The following is a 15590-nucleotide window of genomic DNA, read 5'->3' as shown; positions in this document are numbered from 1 at the left end:
AGGTTTAGTTGACTTGAACTTTGTCACGAGAAAAACAACTTGACATTTTTAAGAAAGCCTTACCCAAACCATCTGCTAGTGACAATTGTTTAGACATCTATCTCTAGGAAAAGCCAGATAATCCTGCCTACATAATTTCCTTGAAAAGGTGACAGCAGAATTTTAATATTGACCTATTTGTTAGCTTGCAGTCAGAATAAAACTGACTTTGTACACAAAAAGGAGGAATTTTTCACCACCATATCCAGCACCCTATCACACACAACCCAAACAGCAGACAAATATTTGCGTGCCTTCACCTTTATTTACTTTATCCAGCCACTGACATGCTTAAAAAGGCACTTCTTTGTCCCTTACCCTGCCAATATAAAAGGCTCATTCTGATCTAAGCACACACATAACCAAGACACCAGGCTGGTTGTAAAGCTTCCCCACGTTTTCTCCTGAATTGAGACATTTTTCCTGGAGTTACTACTAAAGTATAAACAAGGGTAAGAAGCACCAAAAACATCCCTGACACAGTTCTCAACTTTGTTAGGTACTCTCTTTAAGGTGTGGGGAAAGGCTGGAGAAGAAAACAAGGCTTGTAAGACAAAAACCTCACTTCCCCCAGGTCTATCCTGGTGGTAAAGGGCACTTCCTTTCTCTACAGAAAGTTTAGTTCTCCCAGTTGCTGAGCACTCACAATACACATCCCAAGCTCTGGCCCAATACGTGAAGGTGAGAAGACTTGAAATGCCAGATAATTACAACACAACACATTAAGTAACACAGAAAGCTAATTCCAGCCCAAAACCCTGCAGGCAGAAATAACAGGTATCACTCACCACACGCTCCCTGCTGAGGAAAGAGAAGAACTGAGGCAGCACCAAAAGAAGGAGAGGTGCTCTCCCAGCCTTTTTATCCTGCTCACCACCCTCACCTGGGCCCCGGGGCAGCTGCCTCTCATTAGGCTGCTCCACACCCAGCTGTTCCTCATTCCCCTAATGGGCACAAAGCCTCTCCAGCCCCCGGGGCCAGGTGGGAACCATCTCTTCAAACCCACCAGGGTGGGGCTGCCATCCTCTGCCCAGCTGGTTTTGATCTGGGCACTGAGCAAAGCTGCTGAGGGGACACAAAAACCCCCATTTGGGGGGACTGTTGTGTTCCCCCTTGTTAATTATTTCTAAAACCAATTCCCTTCATACAGGCTGGGAGAGCCGGGGCTGTTCAGCCTGGAGAAGAAAAAGTTCCAGGGAAACCTGGAGTTCCTTCCAGTGCTTTAAAGGGGGGTTATAAAAAAGAGGGAGAGTGACTTTCTACAGCTGCGTGGAGTAACAGGACAAGGAGGAATGGCTTTAAACCGACAGAGGAGAGATTTAGCTGGGATATTGGGAAGGAATTGTTCCCTGGGAGGGTGGGCAGGCCCTGGCACAGGGTGCCCAGAGCAGCTGGGGCTGCCCCTGGATCCCTGGCAGTGCCCAAGGCCAGGCTGGACACTGGGGCTTGGAGCAGCCTGGGATGGTGGGAGGTGTCCCTGCCCATGGCAGGGGCTGGAATGGGATGGGCTTTAAGGTCCCTTCCAACCCAGGCCATTCTAGGATTCTGTGATATATTAGCAAAGCTGTTAATTGGTTTAATCTCTATCCTAACAGTTTGTGGATTTTTGCCTTAGAACTTGCTAAATAAATGTTTACTAGACAGTGGATGGAGAGAATGCCCAGTTAAATGCTGCAGTGGTAGAAGAGGCACACAATATTGGAAGAAACATAAATTCCCCTCCTTGGAGGTGCTGGAAAAGAGGGATAGCTTCCCCAGCCAGCAAGCAGCTCTGCCCTTCAAGCTCCCTGCTCTTTCCTGAAGCACACACAAATTGCCTCCTTCTCTGCAGCAGCAACCACCCCAGCATCGCTCCCTTGCATACAAATCAAGCTCCAACCCTGGTGCTCCACAGCACAGCCCCAAGTGCAGATTTGACACCACAGAGACACTTCCTAAAGCTCAGGAATGCAATAGCACGTTGGAATAGGTCATTATTTTTTATGGCCATGCTACAGAAGTAGAATTTTTATGGTTGGTATTATGAGATGGAGGAAAACTGCTCTGAAAACACAGTTGTATGTTAAGTGGTATGTACCTATACGGAGTAAATGTAACACTAATTACATTTTTTTCCCATTTAGTGGCATTAAACCACAATCCATTCCTACTTAGCCCCTGGAAGCCACACAAGCTGCACTAAGACACCCTGTTCCCAACCAGCCCAGTGTCCATCTGTTTGCAGGATCCTGGAGTCAGGGATGCTCAGCAGCTAAACTTCCTTCTTCACAGCTCACACTTGCAACAGGAACTACTCTGCAATCCCAAAGAAGAGTTTCCAAATGGGAACAAAGAGCAAGTTTAATGTCAGAGGCCAAAAGTCCTCCAAGAGGTCCAAGCAGCCCTTTTCTCTGGAAGGGACTCACAGCCACCACTCAAAGGGCAGTGATTCTTAGAAACTAAATATTTACTCACAGAAAACCTGAGAGAATCCGCACAGCCGCCTCAGCCTTCCCTGAAAAGCTCTTCTGCACCCAGACAAGGAAGGATTCATAAAGGCAAATCACCTGCTTGCACAGGAACTGCAAAAATTCCTTCCTCCAGGCCTCTCTCTGCCAGCGGCGACTACGGCGTTACCCCGGGGCCACCCTGCACCTCCTGCCTTCCACTCCACGCTGACTCCTCCAGGAGAACAACCAGCTGCTCCTTCTGCATGCCCTGACTGACAGAGGGACAGGAAAACACCAGTTTTTGCCATCCTCCAACCCAAACAGTAACTTTTCCCAGAGCAAACAGATACAAATCGGAGCATCCTACAACTGCAACCGCAAAATTGGTGAGGTTGTGTACGGCCCAGTGTTTCCAGTTTCACAGTGGATGCCTGGCAAAGCAGTTCTTCGCCAAAAAACACACTCAAGGAAACCAAGAGAGGGCAAAAAAATTCATGGTGGCCCTAAAACTCAAAAAACACAAGTCATTTTCCACTGTCTCCACTGTAAAATAATCAGCAAAATACAAAGCAACTCTGAAAACTACAAGAAAGCCGGAAATATTTTGATGCTGAAGCTCTGCTCAGTTCACTGCCAGCGATTTGTTAGCAGTATCCATTTAAATCTGCACTCTGCCAGATTACTGTTTCACTGACAGTAATTCCAGATTATTGTTCTAAACTAGGATGATCTTAACACAAGCACAGTAAAGAGAAGATGTTTGTTTGGAAATCAGTTATCTTCAAAGCTGTCTTTTAAAACTCAGTTTCAGCCTACTCTGAGTTAAAACTGCCCGCAGAAGTTTGAGATTCCCCCAAAACCTCTCAGTGGGGGTCTAGGAAGTAAGAGTGGAAATTCAGTCTGAAAATTATCACCAGTCAAATGTCTGAAGGAGATGATTCAACCAACTACGTTCTAAGACATGCTTGTTTACTTTTTGCTATTTCACTTGCATTCCCTTCCAAGTTTTTGCTAATTATTGATCAAAAAATTCATTTGTAATCAAGAAATGTAAAACTGTGCAGAGGGGGATTAATGGCTTGTGCTGGATGAAGCAGACATTCTACACCTCTACATATTCTGTTTGGGTTTGTGCCTTAGAAACCAAACTTGGTAGAAGACAGAAGAAAAGGGAGAGGACAGGGAGAAAATTATTTACCACTGGAGGCTCTGGAGTGCTAGATCAGCACATTATATAAAATTAATCTTGCCAGCCACTGCTACTTAGCCCTACTAAGGGAAAAAGAAACAAGCAGCTTCAGCAGCAAAGTGGCACACGTTTTATGCAACTTTTTTATTCTCAATCCTACCTGAATATTACTTAAAAGCTTTTCTATAAAGGAAATACTTTATGAACAGCAGCTGGCCAAAAGGCAGATGATTTGCACTCTCACAGGAGGGCATCCTGAAGGCCAGCATTCCCATCTGCTCTCTCCTGGACACAAGGGTTAATTAATATACTGTGGAGAGGGAAAGAAAATTAATGGCTGGTCAGAGCTGTGGGCTGAAATGAAGCAAGTGTCTAGTCAGAGCCTGGTTATCCTTCTCCTATCAGATTATCTACCTGGAAAAGCCACATCACAATTAAAGCTGCCAACAGCAATTATAACTGTTAAAAGTTAAAAGACTTTTCATTAAGGTTCTGCTCCTTCAGTCTCTTGTGAAAAAGTGCAATCAATAGCCCCAAAATGACTTGGTAGTCTTGTTCTCACAGCAAGGATGAGGGAAAAAAAAACCCTACTAGAAGAGAAAAGCCTTTGCACAGGGGAAGAACTGTGTTTATCACTATTATTCAACAAGGAGGGGAAGGTAACCTTGCAGCAACAGCACCAGAAAGACCAAGGGATGAACAAGAACAGCATCTTTGCACCAAAATTCCCAGAATATGAATCAGGAATACAGAAGAAGTCACTGAGAAGCTCTGATGTGCCTTCAAATTCCTGTACTTATTACAGTAATAGTGATAGATGGCAAAGTGGAATATGAACAGATGACAACAGCTCAAGTGCATCCTATTTTTCATCCACTTTGTTCCCACCCCCATTATTTTTGTCTGCCTGCAACTGTCCTTGCCCTTGATTTCGGGAAATAACCATCTTCCCAGTGAGTCAGTGGGATTTCTTCACACGGATCAGCAAGTTAGCGAGCTGACTTTGAATATCACACAACCTGAACTTCATTAACGGATCTCAAAAACATGAAGTTATTATACTCACAATGTCCTTCCAACTTGGGTGATGCTCTTCGGATCTGCAAGGTAATGGGCAGATATTTTTCACAGCACAAGCTGGAAGGGTTTTGCACTCAGGTAATATGCAATAAATCAAAATTTCTCTACCAAGAAGTTGCATGGATTTCTCTCATGTTTATGTACGAGCTCTTCATGCATCTCAAACAGCCTAGAGCAGAGGTTGAGACTCAGCACAACACCAGAGCAGCAGGAGGAAGATACAGTAACGGCAGCAACAAAAAACCACTTCTTTTCTTCTATTTTGACTGTTATATTTCTTCAGAAACCAGACTGAGGTAGACCTGGCCATGGGAAAAGCCTCACACAACTCAGTGATCATCAGGACTGAAAATTAATATTAAGGTTCAAGCAGCACAGAGATGTAATCAGAGCTGGAGAACTGTGGCTGTAAACACAGCCCATAAAATTCAACTTTAATCACTTAGGATTAAGTAAGTTTCATGCATATGTGGTCAGCCAAGCTGCTCTCTAGCAGCTTGGCCATTTACAGTTATTTAATAACTGTATTAAAGTGTTCCAGAGAATGCTTTTTCCAAGGCAAATCATGGCCAAAATAATACTAAAACTACCCTGTGCTCACAAATGGCAAAAAAAGGGAAATACACTTGAGAACTAAATTAGCCTAACCTAAAATCAACTCATGGGATGCTAGTTGGTATTATGAAAATGAAAAGCATGACAATAGAAGGCCAAAAGCTTTACTATTATTTTTTTATTAGTTTTCTTTGGAAAAGCTTGGAGGAGGCAGAGCAACAGAGCTGGAGCACATAAAAAGAAATTAACAGAAAACAGAGGCGGGGTTTGAGGGGCTGCTCCGTGGAAAGGAGGTACAGGCTGACTTAACTTTTCAGCCAAGGAAATTGAGAAAACATGGACTTGACACCCACCCAGTGGGGTTTCCACGTCCTCTCTGGGATTGCAGGGCTACAGCAGGAATTCAGCTTCCTCCATGTGCCTGCAGGCCACGCACGTATTTCCACATTCCCAAGGCTGTAGGGAAGCTTGGAAGTGTTTATGGGTCAGAACCCTGCCTGGAGCATCCTCAGCTCCTGAAAGAGGCAAGCAGAGCTCTTGCAGTGCCATCAAACCCATGCACCGGCTACTGCAGATACACTGGGAACGTGAAGATATTCCTGAGATCCGCCTGTCACATGGCAACGTGCATTCCCCCTAACCTGGAAATCCACACGAATTATGTAAATGCTGCCCTGGAAACTACTGTGGTACTTCGACATCGTAATTCCAAGAACAAACAGCTCTCTCTGGTGCACTCTATTATATAAAATGCCAGGCTAATCATAGCAATTCAGCTTTATGAGTGTTGCCAAATGTCCTAAACAGAAGTAAAAATGGGAGTTACAGTGTTGAGGATGAGTCAGTCACACACCTACCCCTCTACAAAAGGGCAAATGAAGAAATTAATTACATCTGACTGACCACAACAACAAACAGCTCCTCAGGAGCACAGAGGGCTTACTTTAAATCCCAAAAGCCACACTGCTCTAGGCTTAGGTGTTCCTGTCTCTTTCTTTCCACTGAAACTGGAATAATTCAGCGAACAACCTCGAGGAGTACAACTGGATCAAACTGGAGTCTGATTATTGTTCCAAAAATCTCTCATCTGAGCCACCAAGAGCAGTTTTTTACTTCCATGAAGAAGTAGGTCATGAAAGCAGCAGCTCCACCAAACTCCCTGCCCCAGATCCAGAGCCCCGTGTGCTCCACACAAACTGGAGCTGTGTGTTACCAGTGTGCTTGGAGTGGGAGAGGGGAGGGCATCCTGCAGAGGATGCAACGTGTGTACCACTGACTGCAAATGGAAAAAAAACCAGTTCAGCACAAGCAAAGGAGCTGCTGTGTGGAGAAAAACTGAATGGTGTGCAGGGACAGTCACCAGAAACAACCCACCTTTGGGGAAAGATGAAAAAAAATCACCACCTGTTAAAAATGTTATTTACAAAACAATTCATTTCGCAAGTGCCTGCACAGTATCAATGCTCTTCTCAAAATCCTACTTCCTTCCCAACTCACAAAACCGTATCTGTGTGGTGTCATATCCTGCCCTGCTCAATCTAGCTCAATAATGAGGTACTTTGTGAAACTGTTTGTTTAAAATTACTCTTGAGCACTAAATGCCAAAAGGAAATATGGAAATGGTCACTCCCACACACACACACGAGTGAGTGGCTGATTCAAAACCGTGATTTATTTTCCATGAGAACGTGTGTGAATCTGAGTCACAGTCTTTGTCTTTGGACAAAATTATCCTTAAACTAAAATTCATCTCAGCACTCTCTTCAACTTTATGGTCGGAGAAATCCGTGGCTTTTTGGCTTCAGACCAAAGCTCTGTTTTGGACCATCAGCTTCTCGTTACTTAGCGATGAGACTCGCACCGCGCAGCCAAGCACCGAGGAACGGATGTCTCAGCACCTGCAGTGGCTCCTCTCCCCTCCAACACCACGGTTTCCAGGGTCAGAAACAACAACAGCAGTGTGATGCAGGGCCCTGACCACAGCCTGAATTAAAGCCAAACCGAGAAGTTTTCTAGGCAGCTCATGAAGCACAAGGACAGCTCATCTTGAGCTTCTCATTTTGAGAGGTGAAAATTTTTTATATATTCCCTTAATTCAGAAGAGACTATCTGGAGCTGGTTTCATTACTAGCAATATACACTGCTCATAAAGCAACTCTTCTTTCTTAACAGAGACACTGGATTTGGTTCCCTTGAATCCAAGGGAAGGATCCTACTCTCCACTTAAATACAACACCCCCAAACTTGGAAGAAACCACAGAGCGCTGTACGAGTGCAATTATCCAATCTACTCAATATTTAGACAATGAAATTTCTGTTGTCACTGCCTCAGGAACAAGTCCCTGGATAACAGGAATAGCCTTGCAGCGAGCAGGAGGCTCCCATGGGAACCCTTTGTGCTGCAGACGCCCTCACGAATCACAAACATGACAGGCTCCACCACCCGACCAAACCTTCCACTCATCCTTTCCCCCTCTGCAGGAAGCCAAGAGGATTTCCCAAGTCACATGACAAATCAGGGCATTTTCATTCCAAAAAAGGAATCACATTTTTCTCCCCCTGGGAAATCTCTGCAGTTTTTCACTTCACTGTTATTTCAGGGAGAAAATAACTTTTGCCGCCAGCTTTCCCTCCCGTCTCTCCCCGCCCCAGGAATCTTTGTGATGTTTGGGACAGGTTTCCAATTAATTTAAATGACTATTAAAAGGTTGCTGCTGCACTGCATATTCACGGTGTGAATGTGAGTTTTGTCCAGAAGTAGAAAACACGAGCAGGACGTGGAATGTCAAACTATTCTCAGTGGCAAGCATGAATAATGATAGAACAGGAATCGTGCAGGAAAATTTGTATAGAAAAACCATCATCCAGACCCCAGACATTTCTTTTTAACACGCAAGTTGAAAAAAAATCCCACATCACTCCTGTGCTATCTTGGGCAGCCCATTTTCTCTTAATATCTTCATTTGTCAGAGTAGTACTTAAAACTGTCATTTTTGGAGTTGCTTTGCCGGGCAGAAAACTCATCATCACTTAAGTCCAAACATCTAAGAAAAATTACAAAGCTAAATTATGAGGATGTATTTTTAAAGAATGGTTGAAGTGGAGTGAATAACTATTTCCTCTTGCAATAATCTGTCACAACTAATTTCCTTCCTACTCTGATTATGTCTCACAACCTGCACCCTGGCCAGCAAACATCCTTTTGCTGTTCCTTCTGCAGGGTTCAGCTGCGAATCCAAAAGAGCTCAGCATCATCAGGAATCAGTTCTGGCAGAAGACAACAAGACTGACAGAGTACGAGACTGACAATCACCCAGAGCTGGTTTTTATGGTGGTTGGTCACTGGTAGATCCTTCCCAAGTTACATACCGAAGTGAAATTTGAGTTTTAATTATTCCAACAGGCAGCGTCAGAGATTGAGAGTTTCCACATTGCAGTCCTTTCCTCCTGGGGAAGCCAACAAAAGCAAATTGCTGAAATGAGCTCTACATTTGCTAATTCCTTAAGAGCTGCCAAGAATGCAGAAAAAGATAGTGGACATGCTCTGTGTGCTTTACATGAGACAAAAGCCATACCCCACAGGCTTGTCCTGCTGGAAACTAATTCCACACCACACTCAAGTGCCGCATATTTTCATCTTCATTAAGATGACATCTCATTTTGATGACCAATTGAGACCCTAATAACAGAGAGAAAACCCTTCGCCAAATCTTTAGTGGCAGAAGCCCAAGTAGTTTAATTTTCGTCATTAAATACTCAAGGACAAAACAGCCCTTAAAGCATGATTGCTGTAGTTTGCCCTGGAAAAGTGAAAATATAATGAAATCCCCATCAGCAATATCACAGGTGGTCTCTCACGCCAAGAGCACTCCAGAAATAAGAAGTATTCCCCCATGGTGAGCACAGAGAACACAGTTTCATCTAGTTTCAACAAATTCCAAATTTTTCAAGTATAGTTCCTCATCCTACCAGCAGCCACAGAAGCAGAAAGCAGCAGTTGGGATTTTAGGAAGAGTGGCTGAGCACCAACTGACACTGCAGTAAATGAATAATTATTTTTTAAAAAAACCAAGCCACCCAAATCTAGAACAATTTCTACATTTACACAGACCTACAACCAGAAGAATAATTTAAATTGCATATTTGAGTCAGCTCAATGCTATTTTATAGAATGGCAAACCGGTGACTCATAGCACAAATCAGAAATGAAGTCATAAAAGTTATGTTTCACCCTTCAGACTGGGTGGGACCTAACCTCACAGAAAGCTTCCTCTTTAAGATGAATCTTAAAACAGCTTTAGGAAAAGAACAACTATGTTTCTTCTTCTCTTTCCAAGACTTAACTCTGGTCAGGAGAGCTGTACCCCTCCTGTGTGAGCACAGCCGAGAAATATTCCCCTTGTGGAACAAGACCTGCCCTGAAATTTTTTTATCAGTGACTGGATCAACTTGATCATGACTGTAACTTCCTTTCCCATCACAGACCCTAGATACAAAGTCTTTATTATTCCCATGGGATCAATAATAAATAAAAACAGGTAATATCATCAAATAACTGTCAAAAAACCCCAAACCAACATCTAGTCCTCACTGTATTGTGCTCCTCTTTCACTCAGAGAGAGCCCTGAAATTCTGACTTTAGCCGCTTTCATACATCCAAAAATATTTGCTGGTCATCCCCTTGAAAGCTTTTGTTCATGAAAGAAAAAAAAAAAAAAAAAAAGCAAAAAAAGCCCAAAATTTTTAATCATTCCTTGGAAAATCACAATCAGCAGTATGCCAGGTCAGGAAAGCAGCAGTACAGTTAATTAAACCAGTCTGCCAGCTTCCATCCTCAGCAAAAACACACTCCACAGTCTTCCAAGTCTCACCAGCCCTGCAGCCGCTCGCTGCCGCTGCCTGGGTTCTGTGGGTGCCAAGCTCCACCTGACAATTTGTTTCAAGAGCCGGGCAACAACAGGGCAATGAACTGTAGCTTGTGTGACAGTGAGGGCTTGAGGTGGTCCTGCAGGAAATTATGACCACACTGTTGAACTACAGGTTCTCTGGAAGTCAATGCTGCATAGGGAAAAAAACCCACCAAATGCACGTCGTATCTGTGCTGAGAAAAAGGCAGCCGCAGCAGGATGTCCCCTGCATCCTGCTCTTGAGCCTTATCCCATCTTTCCTTGGCACAGAGCAAGACCTTTGCAGGATATGCTTTCCACTACATCCTTAAACCTGGGCTACCTGCACCAAAATCCTACTTGGCTCGGAGGATGGATCAACACAGGTAAGACTGGTCCTCAGCTGGAACAGAAAGAAAAACCTGCAGGTTGTCCAATACCTACTCAAAATCTGGCTGCGGCTCAGGTGGGTTCAGTTTTTCCTTCTTAGGCTTAGAAGTCGTCACTAGGAGTCAATATTCCTGATTTGCCCAGAACTGCCAGGATGAAGTACCACAGGAATGCCACACACAGCCAAGCCCTTGATTTTCTATAGGTATTTTTGCACCAGCTGATTACATTCCAATCCAATGTGACTCAACCCCTGGCTACAGGCACCAGGAAACGCAGTAACAGGAGCCTCTAATCTCTGCAGGAAGAAAGCCACCAGGATTAGGCATTCGACACACAAAAGCAGAGCATTTTATTTAAGTATTTTGTCTACCACCACATAGTTGACAACCATTTATAGCTTGCTTCCCTGTGAAGCTTCTCCCGTACTGCTTCCCAGCCTCACTACACCTCAGCCCTTGGGAAGCCGACCCTCAACTTTGACAAGCAGGAGACAAGGAAAGGCCTTCCCGTGTTCCATTAGGAAGGTCCCTCTGAGGAATATCCCCACTTTAATTCTCTCTCCACGCTCCTCAGAGGGCAAGCTGTACAACAGGATGTGTGGCCACCCAAACATTCCCCCTCACGTTACAATGCCCCAGCCCACTCCAGCACTCTCTCCACTGCAAACACATTTGGGAACTCTCCCCTCTCCTCTTCCGCAAGGCTTCCTCCACTCTCATGTATGTGCAGCTTAGCTGGGAGAGTGGAAAGAGGTGCAGCCTCTGATAGTTCTGCTCCAAGTCCATTTATTCATCTCTGTCATATTCTTCCAATGCTATGGATGCCCCAGCCCCAGCTCCTCCATGGTTAGGCCTCCTCACCCTGCCCAGCCATCCCAAAATGTACACCACCATCACGCTCAGAGGGCAGACCGACAAATATCAGTAAAAACTTCCTTCTTCTTGCTTATCCCTACTCCAGGATCAATGAATGAACTTCTCATTCAAGTTTCTTGCATCCCCCTCCCCAGACCTCTCACCCCTTGTGATCCTGCTGTTTGGGATAGAATATAAAGATTCATGGTCTTTCTCCCTAAGGGACTGCTCCTGTGGGAACACCTACATGCTGAGCCTGCTGAGCTTTCCCAACTCCCTCAGGTTGCAGAACTCCCAGGCTAGCTGTGAATGCTTCATTCAAGCCCTGTGTCTCCCAGTATTACTGTACTCCCAACTGTTCCTTCATAACCCAAGTATTTGTTCATGAGTAGGGACCTCCTCGCCCTCTCTCCCATTTGGCGTTACCAAAACCTCCTCCTTTGCACTTTATCCATCTGGAGGAGTTTTTTGTTTGTTTTAAAGCACTGTCCTCTCACAGTACTCTGGTCTACTGGTGCAGTTTCTTCCAGTATTATTTATATTGTTTTTGAAAGAACTCATCCATAAGACCATCTAGCATTTCCACCCTATTTCAAAGAAGGCCCATTTAATTTATCAGCTCTGCTAAAAACCAGCCATCCTGAGAAGTATCCAAGTAGAATTGATGGAACTGAAAACAGCACTGCACAGACATGCCTGATGTAACCAACCTATTAATTACACCCCTATTATACAAACTCTTCCTATGCCTTTCCTAATATAACCTACAGTCTCAGGAAGCTTGTGCATCCCAGTCCCATCACGGAGCGGGATCAAATCTTCATCAGCCATAACTGACTGATGTGAGCCTAAACTGTCCTAACCGCCTCTGATAACAAAGACCGAGCAGCCTTCCCAGGAAATAATTCAGCATTTCACTGCTCTGACTGTCAGTAGAGATTCCCAGCACCTCACCAAACCCCTCTTCTCACACTCTGAGTCCATTATTTCTCCCACTCAACACAGATTTTTCTGGTTTTCCGCTTCTTCTTTGCGGCAACACCTCCTTTCGATTTTCTCTTTATTTTGAAGAGCTCCAGTTGCTTTAATTTCTCCTTGGAGATCATTTATTCCAGGATTCAGCTGCTCTCTGGTCTCTACTCTCTCTCAGCGGTCCGCACAGTTTCTCATGTGCGGCGTGAGGGAAAGGATAACTCACCTCTGCTGTGAGGGGATAACCAGGCACGTCACAGACGCTGCCAAAAGGAACTGCCAGGACCCTGGATCCTGATCTGCTTGCACCCAATCTCTTGGTTCTCAGGGATTCAACCAAACCATCCTGCCCACAACATCCCTGTTGAAAAAAACCCCAAAACTAATGGCTGCAACAGCACAGCCAGGCTGCCAAAAAATCAAACAGCACAGCCCAACTAAAGCCAGGAAAGCTTTCTAACCATCAGTACCCAGGACATGAGTGAAATCCTCCTCCTTCCCCAAGCTCCTGAAGGAGACGGCTCTGACAGAAGGATTTTAACATGCCCACACCTCAGTCACGTCCGCTCAGCATCCCGGGCAAACGCAGCAGATTCACGGTATTTTTAATGGTTTTTTATGATTTTCTCACACATTTACTGCTACACTTAGCCCAAGGAGCGAAACCAAGCACGAATCTGAGCCGCTGTTAAATTAATCGCAAAGGTCAATTTAAATTTAGATAAATACAAATTACTTCCAGGGCCGCACCCCTAAAGGAGACAGCTCGAACATTAATTACAGAAGCTGGAAAAGCCATTCCACACCTGAGCAGGGGCCGGGATTAACCGTGCAGTCAGCACGGCGGCACGAGTCACACTCCACACGTGGGAGCGAGCGCGCCGCGAATGCGGGACTGCCGGGATCCAGACACTCGATACCGACGGAACCTCCGGCATCCCGGGGCTGCCAAAACACAGCGGCAGCGCCCGAGGAGCGAGCGGCACCCCGGAGATACCGGGCACAAACAACTCCTTGAACAGCACCCGAGGGACCACAGCGATGTGTCCGCTGCTCCAGCGGAGCTCGGAGCCCGCTCCGCCACCTGCTTAATGCACAACTGCGGTGGCTCCGCGCAGTTCCGTGATTACTTGTTTGGAGCAAAACAAAGGAGCGACAGGTGCACACCTCCGACAGAAGCTCTTTTAGAGGCAGCAATAAAACAGATTGTGGCAAAAGCCAGAAGGATATCCCACGGTTACACACTGTTCCCTTAGTTTAAAAAGAAAAAAATAGGGAAAAAGACCTCTGCCGGTATTTTTAGCAAATCTTTCGAGCTCCAAGACACAACCTGCTGCCTTTACAGGTTTTTTCCGCCCTGAGACACATGGGAAGCCGTGTGCTGCCAGTCTCCTCTTTTCCTGGCAAAGCCCCCAAGGAAGAGGGAGCGAACAGAGCCTGGCTGGCTTTGCCCCCCTCCCTCTCCCACCCGCCGCACCGACGGGGATGTGGGAAACCCCCCGAGCGCCTCTCCCTTGGCTGACCTTGAGGGGGGGGCGGGAAGACAAGGGAGGAACAACACAACCGGGGGAAGAGGCGCTGCGCTGCCCGCTCGGGTCGGTGCCGCTCCCGGTCCCGCTCCCGGCGGGAGCTCCGCGCCCCCCGCGCCCCCCCCCGCTCCCGGCGGCCCCCGGCGCCACCTGGCGGCCGCGCCCCGCCGCGACCCCCGCCCCGGCAGCGCGGCCCCGGAACGCCGGGCAGCGCGGGCAGCACCGCCCGTTCCCGGGGCGCGCGGGGCAGGCGGGCCGCGAGCTGCCGCTGCCGGAGCGCGGCCGGGAGGGCTCCGCTGCCGCCGCCCGCCGCGCCAAGTTTCACCCGGTGACGGCGCTAAGAATAAGCGCGCAGCTGGCGAAACGGAGGCCCGGGAGCCGCCACGAAAACGCCGTGGGGCCGCCGTGGGGCCGCCGCAGAGCCGGGGCCCCCGCGCCGCCCGGCGGCACCGCGCCCGCCTTCTGAAGGGCACACGGCTGCCGCCTCACTCACCGTCCGGTGTCGCTGCTGCTGCTGCTGGCGGCGCCGGCCCAGCGCCGGGAAGCGGCCGGCGGCGGTGAGCGCGGCGGGGCGGCGGCCGCAGAGGAGGAGCGGCAGCGCTCTGCCCGCCGTGGCCGCCATCGCGCCGCTGGAGCCGCCCCACGCTGCGGCGGCGGCGGCGGCGGCGGCGGTGCTGCTGCCGCCCGGGCGGGGCGGGGCGGGGCGGGCGCGCGGGGAGCAGCTGGGCGGGGCCAGCCGGCGCCGCTGGCCAATCGCGGCGCCCCTCCGGCCGGCCCGGGGCTCACACAGCCAATCGGCGCTCAGCGGGCGGGCGGCCCAGAGAGGCCATTGGTCGGTGGGCGGAGCCCTGCGCGGGCCCGAGGGCACGGAAAGTACTCGGCGGGGGTGAGGGGGCGGGGCCAAGAGGGGCGGGGCCGGCGATGGGCGGGGCTGGGAGGAGAGGGCGGGGGCGCGGGGGGACCCCGAAGGGAGAACGGCCGGGGAGGGGATGCAGGGAGACGGGGAGCACCGGGAAAGGGGTGCAGGGATGCACTGGGGAGGGGATGCAGGGAGACGGGGAGCACCGGGAAAGGGGCGCAGGGATGCACTGGGGAGGGGATGCAGGGAGACGGGGAGCACCGGGAAAGGGGCGCAGGGATGCACTGGGGAGGGGATGCAGGGAGACGGGGAGCACCGGGAAAGGGGTGCAGGGATGCACTGGGGAGGGGATGCAGGGAGACGGGGAGCACTGGGGAGGGAGTTCACCAGGGAGAGGCTGCAGGAAGATGGGGTGCAGCAAAGGCACCACCATGGCCCTGGGGATGCAGCGTGGGGGTAGCACAGGGATTTGGGGTGCTGACTGGCACCGCACCCAGTAGCAGTTTCAATGAAGGGTATGAAAAGTATGTGATCAAAAAACATATATATATATATATATATATATATATGTATTGCAGACATGGTGGGCTGGGCTGCCAGCGTAGACCTTGCAGCACCTGGGCTAAATAAGCAATCTGTGCTCAGCTTGCTCTTGAAAGATGATGTATGTGGATTATTTTTCTTAGAAAAGACTTTTTCCTCTGGCCCAAGAGTTACTACAGCACTGATGGCAGCTGCTTTTTAATTCCTGAGAAGGAATAGTCCAGAAGGGAAATGAGCCTATCGCTTTTAATGTTGGAAGTGG

The 15590-nt window shown here is 48.1% G+C and overlaps 1 protein-coding gene across 2 annotated transcripts in view; it reads right to left on the bottom strand.

The window, feature by feature from the left end:
• MCU (mitochondrial calcium uniporter) overlaps positions 1–14563 on the bottom strand; it is a 77009-nt gene extending 62446 nt beyond the window's left edge. For both annotated transcript variants that reach the window (XM_048311135.1, XM_048311134.1), the window contains exon 1: positions 14420–14563. In XM_048311135.1, coding sequence (XP_048167092.1) covers positions 14420–14548 — 129 coding nt within the window. In that variant the 5' untranslated portion in view covers positions 14549–14563. The remainder of the gene's footprint in view (positions 1–14419) is intronic.
• Positions 14564–15590: the final 1027 nt, after the last annotated feature.

Source organism: Corvus hawaiiensis, chromosome 8, assembly GCF_020740725.1.
Source record: "Corvus hawaiiensis isolate bCorHaw1 chromosome 8, bCorHaw1.pri.cur, whole genome shotgun sequence".
NCBI lineage: Eukaryota > Metazoa > Chordata > Aves > Passeriformes > Corvidae > Corvus > Corvus hawaiiensis.
Note: the sequence above shows the minus strand (reverse complement) of the source record. Positions and strands in the feature narration are given on the sequence as shown.